General features: G+C 39.5%; 1 protein-coding gene across 1 annotated transcript in view; it reads left to right on the forward strand.

The window, feature by feature from the left end:
- GALNTL6 (polypeptide N-acetylgalactosaminyltransferase like 6) overlaps positions 1–14,561 on the forward strand; it is a 971,551-nt gene that overhangs the window by 870,712 nt on the left and 86,278 nt on the right. Inside the window, exon 9 of the mRNA XM_070948436.1 lies at positions 7,694–7,915. Within this exon, the coding sequence (XP_070804537.1) occupies positions 7,694–7,915 (222 nt within the window). The remainder of the gene's footprint in view (positions 1–7,693; positions 7,916–14,561) is intronic.

Consider the following 14,561-nt stretch of genomic DNA (forward strand, 5'->3'; position numbering starts at 1 on the left):
CCCTGCCCCCCCCAATGTCCAGATGAGCTGCGTGATCATCAGAGGCTGTTTTTTTTACTTTTAAAAGCATTTTTTCCTGCAACCTCTTCGGATGAAAAAATGCTTTTAAAAGTTTTTTTTAAAAGCCTCTGATGATTACACAGCTCTGTTGTGGATTTAATAAGACAAACACAACTTTTAGATTAATCAGAGACAGATTTATATATATATTGCACAATAGGTTCAAGGCTCTGTACATGAAGCGTTGAACAAAGACAGAAATTAGGTACAATGGTTTTGTACCCTTCTAGACAAAGGATTCTGTTAACTCAGCAATTCATATGGTCATATACATTTATCATTTTTAATTGACATTTCCTAATTACAGAGTTTCTTTGCCAAACAGTTATAATTCTTTTTGTAGATTACTGAAGCATAGATTCAAATCATCTTTTGACGATGGACAACTTTTAACTCATGTGGATCCCCTTGACCTAACCAACCTTTAAGCTGTATGTCATTAGAATGTTCCTTTCTTCTGACAACTTAGAGGCCTCCTAGAGGAACCAAAAGGATTTTGGCTGAGTTTGTACTTTTTCCAACCGGATGCATTGCTTTTTAGAATAGAGTGAATAGAAAGTTATCCAGTGGTCATCTATCAGAGCCCGCTTCATTACATTATTCCCCCCTCTGAAAGTTTTTCAATGCAGAAACTTTCACTATTCTCATATAAGTTTAACTTCTGAGTATACAAGATTCCAATAAACAAATCTACCATATATAGGGTCTAACAAAAGATAATTAATAAAAGTAAAGGATAGGTAGTTCTTGATTGTTTTTCTACTCTCTTGATTCTTGGGGAGATTCTCTACCTCTTTCTACAGGTTCCATTTCCTCATATGGGTCTGCCTCAGAATCTTTATGTTCTTCCATAGGATAGGGACCAAGTTGATTAAGAAAATGTTCTATCAAAGCTAGTTCCTTTTCAACTTGAATCTCCTTTACTGCTCTTATTGATAGATGTTTCAGCATAGGGATTGCACAAGGAATAAAAGCTAGGCCTGCCACAGCCATATTAATTCACCCGGATCCAGACAACCAAGAAAACCACATGTCAGTTGTTTATAACCTCTGACCTATCTTGGAAGCCCTATCCTGCAATTCCTTGGCAATTTCTCTGACCACACCTGATTTGTTACATGTTCCTGTCCAGTTTGTTGGTAAACACAAATATGCATCCTTTCCACATAAAAAGATTTATGGAAAAGGCATGCACTCAGTAGTTCCTTGCATTAGTCCAGACCCCTAAGTCCCTGCCACAAACATTCCTGCCAGTGGTTGCAATGGGACTTCCAGTGAGGGGTCCTTCTGTTTATCTCTGAGAATTGGTCCTTCAAAAAACATATCGAGAGGTAGTATTTCCAGGTGGAAAAAGGATACACAAATCTGATTTGGACTTCAAGTTGAACCAGAACGGAAATTCTGAAGGTTGAAATGGTCTTGGACAGATTCCATCCACCCCACTTTCCCTTCTTAAAGTTTATTTCTGGTAGCCTTTGTTCTAACCCAGAGTTGTGGTTTGACAGGAACAGCATGATAAGATGTAGGGCTAGCAGATAAACATAAGCAGCATTTCTGACCTAAGGTAGGGTCATACTGTTTAACAAGATCTTGACTTTATTCCAAAATCCGTGATATATAGTCTCCTCTATGCAATTGTTGTAGAGGCCCATTTTCCTTATCTATTCCCCCCTCAACTGGGAATGTCAATAGTGCAACTTTAGGTGGTGGAGGTGACTTAGGTCTAAAGTAAGAACCCTGTGCATAGACAATGCGTTTTTGGTGGGAGCGAACTTGACCTAAAGTGTCTCCACTTGGGGAATCAATGTTCATCTTATGTTCACCTGAGAGTCCTAGTGCGAATAATGTCCAAAGCCATAAACAAATCATAATCAACTATGGTGTGAAGCTCACTACGTCAGGGAGAGGGTTAGTGGTGCATGTGATTTGGGAAACAGGAGTAGTAATAAAAATCCTAGGTCTACCACAAAACCGTTCCTTATATATGTAAAACAAAATTACTAGCAAGATTAGAACAACAAGTACCCACAAAACGTACTCCCAAACTTCTAATAACATTAGCATGTGTAAGAAAGTGTTATATTAAAGCTAATAATATGTATATGTACAATGTGAAGGCAGTTGTCCTCTTTACAAATCTTCCGCCGTGCGTTGAGAATCAGCTTCCGGAGTGATTCAGCAAGGCTGATGATCACCTGGTATCAGTCTCATCCAGTGGATCCAGGATTGTCCTCCTAAGATCTTAAAAACACAATTACAAAACCAATACATCTGGGCGAGTGCGCAAAGGAATCTGAGCAGTTGTAGTCTTTTTCAGTTGGGAAACAGCATAGGCAACCACTGAATCCTAAGAAAGAAAAAATACAAAAATAGTCCAGATGATGAAGAACGCTATTCCCACTGGTGGCTGGATCCTTTGGATCATCAACTTCAATGGATTTCCTTGATGAGATTGGGCCCGTTCACTTGGGGTCTAACTTCCGTCCAGTTTGGATTAACATCCAATCATCGTGGTGGAATTTGTGGACTGGAAACTTCAAAGGTGGTGTTTGGGCTAATAGTCCTTGTTTCCTAAAAACTTCAAAATATCTGGACAGGTTATACACATATTGTTTCAATACTTTGTCACTGGTTTCCAGGGAATTAATGCATATACTTCCTGTAGTGAAAACTACTCCAAACAACAGTTCATATGATGATAATCTGTCTAGGTTGGCTAAAACTCTTGACACCACTGTTGCTGTAGCATTACTGCAGATAAAAGCTGCAACCCACCCTGTGAGGTGGTTCACCATGACTAATAAATATTTTACACTCCCCACTTTTGGTAATTCTGTAAAATCCACATGAATACATTGAAATGATCTTAAAGCTGGTGATACATCTTACCCATCTGTTGTTTTCTGACAGCATGTTCATTCACCTTTTTACAAACCAAACATTTGTTTATAATTGATGTTACTAAAGGATATATCCCAATACAATCATAGCTTAGTTTAAAAGTTCATGTACAATAGCTTGAAGTCCCCAATGACTCCACCCATATTTTGCCAAATGATGTCCAGAGACTAAGGGTTACAATGCATTAAGCAATAGCCATCATAAAGTCAGCTTATTGCCCCCCACAAACTAGGTCCTCAATTCACCTACCTTAGAAAGGATGGAAGGCTGAGTCAACCTTGAGCCTGGTGAGATTCGAATTTACAGTAATTGCAGACAGCTGGTGTTAAATTACAATGCATTTATCCACTGAGCTATCCAGGCTCCCTGTCCATAGAGCTTAATTTAATGAATACAATTCAAAGGTTTGAGCAGACCAATTTCGAGGCAATTTGTCTCCAGGGGGTGTCCCTCCAAATCAGGTCTTGTTTTTGTATGTAAGCCAATTATTTAAACACCATAATGTTCTCATCCAAGGTGATCCATTGATCTGGTGTTGGTTAAGAACTGTGCTTGATTCAAATTGAAATCTGCAGGTAAAATCAAATCTGTGCTGCATTAAAATTGTTTTATTTTTGTTTAGAATTTTGAATCAGATAACCACTACTGAAGGATAGTTCTGACTTGATGTGGGGTGCTTACAATGAGGGCTCCCCCCAAAGGTCAATTTCCTACTTTCTGAGCCAACACCCCTCGTGCAATTCAATTTGTGTGTGTGTGTGTGTATCTACAAAGAGACCGAATGGCTTTTCCAAATTTGGCAAACCCAATACAGGAGCCCTGGTTAAAGCCTGTTTCAAATTTTCAAGGCTTCCTCTTTCATGTCCCTCCCATTTCAAACTCCAAGGTCCAGATTCAATTAATTTTGCATAGAATTGTCTTAATTCTTGCTTGTTTATAGATGGAGGCGGAGACGCTACCCCTCCTTTCTATCAGGAGTGATTTTTATTTTTTTATTTTTTTTTCTCCTGTGGGGGGGGGAGTCTTTCCCTTTAAAGATTGCTGAAAGGCAGAGCTTTCCCCGTCCTGAATTCAAAACTCCTGGAATCAGTTTTATTGTTCCTAGTAAGGCAAGCAAGAAACAAACACATCTTTTATTCTTCCTTTTGTTGTGGAAATAAGGCGGCGTCTCAGTTTCTTAATGGCCCATTGGTAAAGGTGGGGGCTGAACTCTGCCTGAGTTTCTGCCTATTTTCTTTAGGGGAATTTTCTTGTGCTTTTAATATTGAGCTTCTCAAATCTTCCAACACTCCCTTCACTGATTAAGTGTATTCAAATGCTTTGTTCACTTAATCTGATCTCTGTCAACGAAAAACACCACTTCTCTTCTTTGGATCGGGCAATCTTTAACGCTGTCTTCCCTGCCCAGATCACCACTTCTTCCCATTATCACTTGGTTCCACTCTCACATTCCTTTCTTCCTTCCCCGTCCAAAGGTTATACAACATCCATAACCTTCCAAAAACAAATCACATACCTTCTCCTTTCCATCAGTTCTACTTTCTCTAACTCCTTCTTATACAATTCTCCTACTGCTGTCAGCACAAGTCTGTGTAGACAAACTTGAAGGCAACTTTCTGACTTCCCTTAAAACTTCCTCTCTTCCTTCAACTACCGTATATCCCTCTATAAACAAATTAGCTTCTCAGCACCAATATCTAATCTCCTTGTAAACTGAAGTGAACAAAAACAAGCATACTCTCAAGGCAGAATCCAACATTTTAGACAAAAATGCCACTGAATCTCTCCCACCACCCATCGCAATTTCCAACTCATCTCTGTGACAATTCCCAAAAGGGCAGTAACTTATGCTACTGACAAACAAACAAATAAACAACAAACAAACATACAAATGTGCCATCTGTTAAGTATGCAAAATGCACACAGACATAAAAACATTAAGAACAAACAATTAAATGGATCCGGCTCAATTTAAAACCTCAGAAATTTAAAACATCCGATTTAAAATTATGTTGCTAACCCAACCTGGCGAAACAACAGGATTCTGAGTACAGGTTTAATTAAGCGTTTTTAAACCTCCAAAAATTTCCAGAAAAAATAAAATCAAAATTGTATTCAGAGCAGAAAAGTTTTCATATGCAAATTAAAGAGACCTAGCAGCAACAGCATTAGCCGATCACCCACTTCCCCCTCCTTTCTCTAGCTGGTTCTCTGAGAGAAAAAATTGTTAAAGTAACAAAGACTCATAGCCCCCCCTCTTGTGCCTCTCACCTCCCAGGAAAAAAGGAGGGGGTGAGAGAAAGGAAAAAAGTTAAAAGGAACTGTTTCTCTCTTACAAAGGAAAAGGAGGGGGGGAGAGGGAAAAAAATGTTGTACAGCACGCAAGGAAGCCTCGCTTCTCTCTTCCATTCAGCATTCTTACAACAAAGCAACACAGTATTATTACTATACTAACATTAGTATTTCTCTAATTTCTCACTTTATCAACACACAGGCTTTTCATATTTGTACTGCAATCAGACTTCTTTAAACCAATTTCACATACAAAAAATCCCACCATTACAATCATCTCAAAATATCTCCCACAGCCTCAAGCACAAATCATCTCACTTTGCACATATCACAATCAATTCAATTCCATTCAAATTTACACACTATCATTATATATATATATATATATATATATATATATATATATATATATATATATATATATATATATATATATTTAACAGAAATCACACCAAATTGATCAAATCATATTATCTGTTTTCCCATTTAGACAGGCTCTAATTTTTAACTGCCTGCTAAACCCCGGGAGGGAAGAACAGTAAACAACAGTTCTCTGGCTGTTTAAGAATGTCAGTTTATCAGAAAATTTATAACACTGCAATTAGTTCTTCTCTTACCACACATAAGATTACACACAATACTTAGTTCCTTAATTCCAATTCCAGAGACTTCAGGATGCCACCTGGTCCCCCAGGGGATTGATCAAATCCCACCCTTCCACCCCTTTAAAGGGTAGGTACCTCTAAACAGAGAGACTTTAACTCTCTGATTTATACTTACCTGTTTTCTTTCTTTCTTTCTTTTTTCTTTCTTTCTTTCTTTCTTTCTTTCTTTCTTTCTTTCTTTCTTTCTTTCTTTTTTTTGTATTTATGTTGAGTCTCTGTGTCTGATCAACCTTCAAGGATTCTTGACTGGCCTGTCTTTGTCAGCGGGTTTACGGCACCTCCTCACTGAATCTCCGTGGACTTCAAAGGAGTCCTAATGGCCGGCCAGTGAATTTTCCTTGGAGAGGCGTCGATTCCCGCTGAGGCAGGCTGTCTGGTAGAACAAAAGTTCTCTGCCTTGTAGTCCCATCTGGGGTGCCATAAATGTTGTGGATTTAATAAGACAAACACAACTTTTAGATTAATCAGAGACAGATTTATATATATATATTGCGCAATAGGTTCAAGGCTCTGTACATGAAGCGTTGAACAAAGACAGAAATTAGGTACAATGGTTTTATACCCTTCTAGACAAAGGATTCTGTTGGTCAGCAATTCATATGGTCATATACATTTATCATTTTTAATTGACATTTCCTAATTACAGAGTTTCTTTGCCAAACAGTTATAATTCTTTTTGCAGATTACTGAAGCATAGATTCAAATCATCTTTTGACGATGGACAACTTTTAACTCATGTGGATCCCCTTGACCTAACCAACCTTTAAGCTGTATGTCATTAGAATGTTCCTTTCTTCTGACAACTTAGAGGCCTCCTAGAGGAACCAAAAGGATTTTGGCTGAGTTTGTACTTTTTCCAACCGGATGCATTGCTTTTTAGAATAGAGTGAATAGAAAGTTATCCAGTGGTCATCTATCAGAGCCCGCTTCATTACATTAGCTCAGCTGGGATCATCAGAGGCTTTTAAAAGCATTTTTTTCTGCAATCTCTTCAGCCGAAGAGGTTGTAGGAAAAAAAATGCCTTTAAAAGCCTCTGGCGATTCCAGCTGAGTTGCCTGATCATCAGAGGCTTCTAAAAGCATTTTTTTCTGCAACCTCTTAAGGTTGTAGAAAAAATGCTTTTAAAAGTAAAAAAAAAAAAAGTTGGCCACGCCTACCCAGTCACATTACCCACCCAAGCCACACCCACAGAACTGGTAGTAACAATTTTACATTTCACCACTGCCCTATAGATACCACACAATGCACAATATACCCGTTGGTCAAAACTAAAACCAGGAAAAGAAAGATGGAAGTGAGAGTTTAATTAATTGAGTCTCTGAAAAGGCAAAAAAAAAAAAAAAATTAATGCCAGGTAAATGGAGCTTCAAATAAATGTATTGTGATTCAGTCTGAATTCTAAATAATTAATCTAAAGTTTAACAATTTTCTGCCTGCAATCAATGCAGAAAATCAACTACATTTTTCTTTTACTAAGTAACAAGTGAAAATAGAATTGGTAGTAGCATTCTATTGAAACCATTAATTGAGGTTTTACTGTTATTTGGTTAATTAAACCCCTTTCAGTAATTGCAGTAAGGAGGAGTGCTGTTGCTGAAGTTGCTTAAGAAGCTATCACTCTTTGCTTAAAAGCTATTTGCTAATGCATCTGGTTAAGAGAATGATGTTCTATAACTTTTAGGGTATATCAAAGATAACAACAATCACTTGGAAGAAAGATTTTTCTGCATGCAAACAATGTAGAAAATCAAGCCTCTTGCTTTTTGTTGTTTAGAACCTGAAACGTGTGGCAGAAACTTGGATGGATGAGTTTGCTGAATATGTTTATCAGAGGCGACCTGAATACAGACATCTTTCCACTGGTGATATTTCAGCCCAGAAAGAGCTTCGCAAGCATCTCAAGTGCAAGGATTTCAAGTGGTTCATGGCTGCAGTGGCCTGGGATGTCCCCAAATATTTTCCACCAGTGGAGCCACCACCTGCTTCCTGGGGAGAGGTGAGGAACATACTTAAATCCAGGATTCAGCCTAATCTCATCTTTATTCAAAATAGTCAGATATACAGCTATGCATTTTCAGCAAAGCCATTATGACCATGGTACAGCTTTCACAAAATCAGCTTTAACTTTCATGGTCAGTGACTAGGCCTCTGGAACTACCTAAGAATCAATTGTTGACTGGTAAAACTATTTCATTTGTTCCATCATCATTTATCTGTACATACACAAAAATGTACTGCCATCATTAATTTTTTGCCCCATTTGACATTTTAAGAAAAATATCTTTACAAAATACAAGGCATAATATTCATATTTAAAATAAATTGCACCCAACTCTTCTTCAGAATATAGTACAGTGGAAATGGTGATGTATCAATCTAATTTTCTCTTCTGAAGATTAAGCATAATCTTAAATTCAGATTTGTCTTCCTTTTGGGTAAATATACTTGTGTGTGCATAGTAACTTGATAGCGCAGTTTCCTGTTATTGCTTTTGTTCATATTGAGACAAAAATATAATTGCTTGGGTCAATCTGAACAAATTCCAAGTGATGTTTTGAAATATTTGATCTTCTTGGTCTATTTGCTGCTATGTTTTGTTACTAATTTGCTGTTAGGTTTCAGTCAATAACTAGAGTAGTTCCAATTAGATTGTCAACAGGAGGTCTATTTGTGTGTTTGTTGCTATAGCTTTTCTTTGCATGGTTTATCCCAAACATGCCTAGATAAATTTATGCCCAAAATTTAGCCCAATACCTTCTAATCACAAATCAACTGAATTTATGACTTTAAAAAGGGCATATAAAAGATGCACAGCTTTCAGTATGGACTAACCTGTGATTGTACCAACATAGCACATACTGTATATAGGGAATAATACAGCAGGACATGGAAAATTGTCTTGATTGCCTTATCCCAGCATAGTCAAAGTCCCTCCAGATATTGTATTGCTGTATTTTCTTTCTAGCACTTTTGAAAGTGGAATATTAAATGTAAGTATTGTGGACATTTTTCTTTGTCAAACAGAAGGAATATTTTAAAAATAATTAGGTCGAACAGAAAGAATATTTTAAAAATGATTAGGAGTAGGAAAAGAACTATTCCATAGATCTCCATTATATTTTTCCATCTTTCTGCAAATGTGAATGTGAAACTATTTGTTGGATGTTTCCTGAAACTTTTTTGTTTTTTGTTTTGAGGAACATTGTCACTGATTGGACTTAGAGACAACAATAAGCCAAATCTATAGTTATACCATTTTTCCCATGAGGAGAAATACTTATCAACAGAGTTGGGCTACAGTTGTACCAAAATAATTTTGGCCAGTATTTTACACTATTTTTGTAAGGAAAGTACAAAGTAGAAAGTAGAAAGTTCCAGAGATTTTTGAATAGTTGCTGCTCTATTACTGGTCACTTTTACCCAATATGATTGTTAAGTCATGGTAGTATGAAATCAAGAGTTTAGTGTAGTGATTAAGGTGCTAGACTAGAAACCAGGAAATTGTAAATTCCAGCCTTCCCTTAGGCATGAAATCCAAGTTGGGTGACTTAGAACTAGTCACTTTCTCTCAGCCCAGCCTCTCCAGCTCCCATGTCTGACAGCATTATTGTGGAAAAAAATATGAAGGGGAAGAATTATACATGCTGTCTTGAGTCGAGTTGAGTTGAATAAATAAAGGATATTCATATAGCAATAATAACATATGACAAGAAAGTGTAGACACTCCAATGAGTGAGCATCTTGCATTTTCAAGTAAAGCTGTACAGATGTACAAGTAAGTACATCTGTACATAAGTAAGTCTGTTTTAATTTGAAGATGGTCTTTAACCTCTTCCACTGTAAATCTATCAGTGTGCAATTATTTATTTCTTCCATCTGGACATATTATACAAAAATGACAGCTCAATATTATCTGTCCTGTATGTACTATTTGTGTCACTTCTATTATACTTAAAGTACCAAAACATGCAAGCTGATTTATATAAACCCTACTTCAATTCACAAGGCCACAGAATCAATTTGAAACTGCTCACTTTTGACTTAGATTAAAACAAATCTCAAGCACCTCTTTAAGGAGTTATCATTGGGATTTCATTTTCTCTGAATTGTGTGATATAGTTTGTGGCTAAGAAAGTATTTACAAATTTTTAAATGTTTAATTTGAAATAAAATAGGTATGCACACTTAGGTTTAAATTATACTTATCAACATTACATATTTAACCACATAATTGTGAATTAATTTATGAACAATGAATATAGTAATTAATGGAAAGATAAAAGATGGACAGAGTGCATCCCTTATTAGAATTTTGTAGAAGTCTTTGGCTATATTGCAGAATGAATTGTTGTGCCGACAGCTTTCTTTCAATTGCTGCTTCAATCTCCCCTCTCCTTGGAGAGATGCATGAAAAGGCTGTTTTTTTGCCATACAAATAGAAATGTTCATTCATCCTTCAAGGATCCTAATGGCTCTTTCTGGGATGGAGGATAATACATATCTTCATATATCTCCATTCACTGCATGGATTGCAGCTAAACTTGTGCTGGGATCACTTTCAACAATTTCTGTTCTCCAATATCAGGATATATTAGAGGAAAAATTGTATTCCAGTATGTCAGGAAGAGAACAATCTAGTGAAAAGAAGTTCAGCCATATAAACCAAATCTTTTCAGGGGCCTTAAACATTTTATTTTAAGTGTGTGGATGAGTAGGTGGATGCATGCACACACATATGTATGTATATTTCTGAAAAAAATCTATGTATGTGGTCATTGAGAATCAACACAAACAAGTAGTTGCTCACTGTTAGCTGGAGAACTGGGATGTCGTGCAGCTCGCAATGAGCAAATCTTTGTTCTCCTAGCAACTTCTGGTGCTATGTAAATGCAACCAGTGGCACAAATTGTAAACAGTAACAGAGTCATGGAGAAAGAGGTTAGCACTGTAATGACCTGCAAGATGTGTGCTATGTTTGTATTCCTGCCCATGGAGGACTCAATTTATACCGGCACCAAGTGCAAACTGATCAGATTGCTAGAGGATAAAGTGGGAGGACTAAAGGCATGTCTAGCCACTCTGAGTCTCATCCATGAAAATGAGGAATACCTCAGAAAGGCTGGAGTCTGTATTCAAATTAAACATAGCGGGGAAGAAACAACTACAAGGAAAAACGAAGCTTTAGAGCAGAGGTCCCCAACCCCTGGGCTGCGGACTGGCATTGGGATGCAGTGTGCCAGAAACCAGGCTGTCCAAGCAAGCGAAGCCTCATCCGCACCAGCATGGGATGCAGGCAGTGTGTGAAACCATTCCCCCTCCCATCCACAGAAAAGCCTCTCTCCATGGAACAGGGTTTGTGCCCAAAAGGTTGGGGCTGCTAGAGGAAGATCAATGGCAACATATCATTCAGAGGGGACACACACACACACACACACACACACACACACACACACCAACAGGAACAAATAAAAAAAAACCAAGAAGAGTGTCCCTGCCACTGGAGTTGAACAACTGATTTTATGTCCTCCCCCTGGAAGAAATCGCACAGGCTTCTGAAGTAGGGTCTTTGTCTAGTGTTCCAATGACAGGAAGAAATGTAGCTCAGACGTCACAAAAAGGAAGAATCTGCTGAGTTCCTCAAACAAACTTTGTAGTGTGTAGTGTGTAGTGTTGATTGGTGACATCTTTATCTCCCAAAAGGTGGAGGGGGGAACCAGAGAGTCAATTATATTGAATTAATTCTTACTAATAGAGACAAAATGGTTAAGGGAATGTTAGTTATAGGAACTTTGGAGCATAATGATCATGTCATACTAGAATTCAGCATAATGCAGGGACAGGTGGCTGAACAAAGTCAGACTAGCATTTTAGACTTTAAGAAAGCTGACTTCAACAAACTAAGGGAAAGAATAGGAAGGGTATATATGGGTATATTAGAAGTAAAAACAGTATAGGATGGTTGGAATACTGTAAAAATGAGATAATAAAAGCCTAAGCAAAACTAATAGCACAGAGAAAGAAAAATAAGAGACTCTAGATGAGACCTGCATGATTGCACAAACTGAGGGACAGAGAATCTAATTTCTGAAATCTGCATCTTTGTCTTCCCCATGCTAATTATTGCAGCTAAGCCAGATATATCATTGATTTAAATTCAAATGAAGGAGAAATAGGCTTCCGTCTTTTCAATGTTGCATCCTTGATTCCCCCCCCCCCCCCCGTTACTGGCACTCTACATATACCTCATGAGATTTTTAATATGAAATTTATTCTGTAAATCTGTGGGATTTGAAAGCTTTTATCTTGTAAAATGGCATGACAGTAACCCTGACATAGAATGTAAAGGCACTGACTGTGGTAGTCAAGGACAATACATTATCTGAACAGTTTATTCAACTGAGCAGCTTTTCTGACGTTGCTTGCCATATATTCCAGACTCCGCAGATTGCTTTATTCAGCACTCTAGTTCTTTGCCACTTCCAGTGTTTGTCATGCTGCTGAAGTGTCACTTGGTATTTTTCTAATCCGTGCAAGCCTTGTTTTCAACAGGCAGAAGAAACTCGTACAGTCATCACTTAGACAAAACCATAGTCTGATCACTGCTTGGAAATGGAGCCTGGGTCAATCAAATAATTGTTGCTAAATTTCTTTTGTGACTTTATATAGTGCTGATTAATGTACATGTTTTCCTCTTGGACTCCCAACTCCTATTGAAAAAGGTTGCCGAGGCTTAGAGATCTTTGCTTAGATTTATCTTATGCTTTTGTTGCTCCTAGACCAGGAGGGTCTGCACCCAGTTGCTCATGCTTTAATCACTTTATCCCTTGATAACTGCAATGTACTGTCCACTACACCTCTACAGAAGTGTGTAAAGAATATTCTACCATTTTTGTAGAGGTGTTATTACAAAAGGTAAGAAAAACTTCAAGATCCTCTTGGAATCCACCATCTGGAATAGATTTATAATAGGTTCTACCTGGAATAGATTGATGTAATAAGTTTTATCTTCCTGGAAGGAGGAAAGCACCAGGTTCAGTTATTTTCTTCAAGCCATCTGAAATGGCAGCCCGAATTTAAAAGAATTAAACAAATGAGGAAAGAAGGTCTTAGACTGAGGGAGGCCACTGTTCCTCAGACGGCCGGCTGTGAGTCCCTCCTTGTGAAGTGGGGTCATGGAGTACAGATGGGTTTGCTGATCACGTACCTGGCTCCTTTCCACATGGCAGCAGCCCTGCCCGAGCTACTCAATGTCATCGCCGCGGTGGCGGTTGACACCCCTAGACTTATGGTCATGGGGGATTTCAACCTGCCGTCCGTAGGTGAAATGTCTGAGGTGGCTCAGGAGTTCATGGCTTCCATGACAGCTATGGACCTGACCCAGTTAATTCATGGCCCTACCCACATGGGGGGAAACACGCTGGACCTGGTTTTTGTCTCTGGACAGTGGTTGAGTGATCTTGAGATAGGGGATATAGTCACCGAGCCCTTGTCATGGTTGGATCACTCTCTCCTTCGCCTTGATCTTCGAACCGCTGCACCCCACTGCAGGGAGGTGGAGCCGGTAAGATGGTTCCACCCCAGGCGCCTGATGGAGCCTGACAGGTTCCAGATGGAGCTTGGGCCATTCCCTGAGGCTCTGGCACACACCTTGACTGGAGACCTAGTGGCCGCCTGGGATAGGGCAGCCGCTGGAGCTCTGGATGGGGTCGTGCCTTTGCGGCCTCTGATCCGGCGCCGATCTCATCTGGCTTCTTGGTTTACTGAGGTGCTAAGGGAGATGAAGCGCCGGAAAAGACGCCTAGAGAGCAGTTGGAGGGCCAGCCTTTCTGAATCCGACCGGATACTGGTAAGATCTCATATTAAGAATTATCTAGTGCTGTCCTGGTCCTATTAGATCTCTCAGCAGCTTTTGATACCATCGACCATGGTATCATGCTGCACCAGTTGGAAGAGTTAGGGGTGGGGGGGCACTGTGTTGTGGTGGTTCTCCTCCTTTCTCTCCGACTGGTTGCAGTCTGTGTTGGCAGGGGGGCAGAGGTCGACCCTGAGGCCCGTCATATGTGGGGTGCCACAAGGGTCGGTCCTCTCACCCCTTTTGTTCAACATGTATGTAAAGCCGCTGGGCGAGATCATCCGTGGTTTCGGGGTGAAGTACCAGCAGTACGCTAACGACACTCCGCTGTACATCTCCACCCTGGACCACCCCAACGATGCCCTTGAAGTGATGTCCCGGTGCCTGGAGGCCGTGCGGATCTGGATGGGGAGAAACAGGCTCAGGCTCAACCCATCCAAGACTGAGTGGCTGTGGTTTCCGATGTCCCGATATAGTCAGTTGGCGCCATCACTGACTATTGGGGGTGAATCATTGGCCCCCATGGAGAGGGCCCGCAACTTGGGTGTCCTCCTGGATTCACGGCTGTCTTTAGAAGAAGCATTTGACAGCCGTGTCCGGGAGGATTTTTCATCAGGTTCGCCTGATTCGCCAGTTGTGTCCCTTTCTGGATAGGGACTCCTTACTCACGGTCACTCATGCCCTTGTCACTTCCCGCCTGGACTATTGCAATGCTCTCTACATGGGGCTCCCCTTGAGGAGCACCCGGAGGCTCCAACTGGCGCAGAGTGCAGCCACGCGGGTGGCTATG

Source organism: Pituophis catenifer, unplaced genomic scaffold (genome assembly GCF_029215685.1).
Source record: "Pituophis catenifer annectens isolate HBS135680 unplaced genomic scaffold, rPitCat1.0.hap2 SCAF_8, whole genome shotgun sequence".
Classification (NCBI taxonomy): Eukaryota; Metazoa; Chordata; class Lepidosauria; order Squamata; family Colubridae; genus Pituophis; species Pituophis catenifer.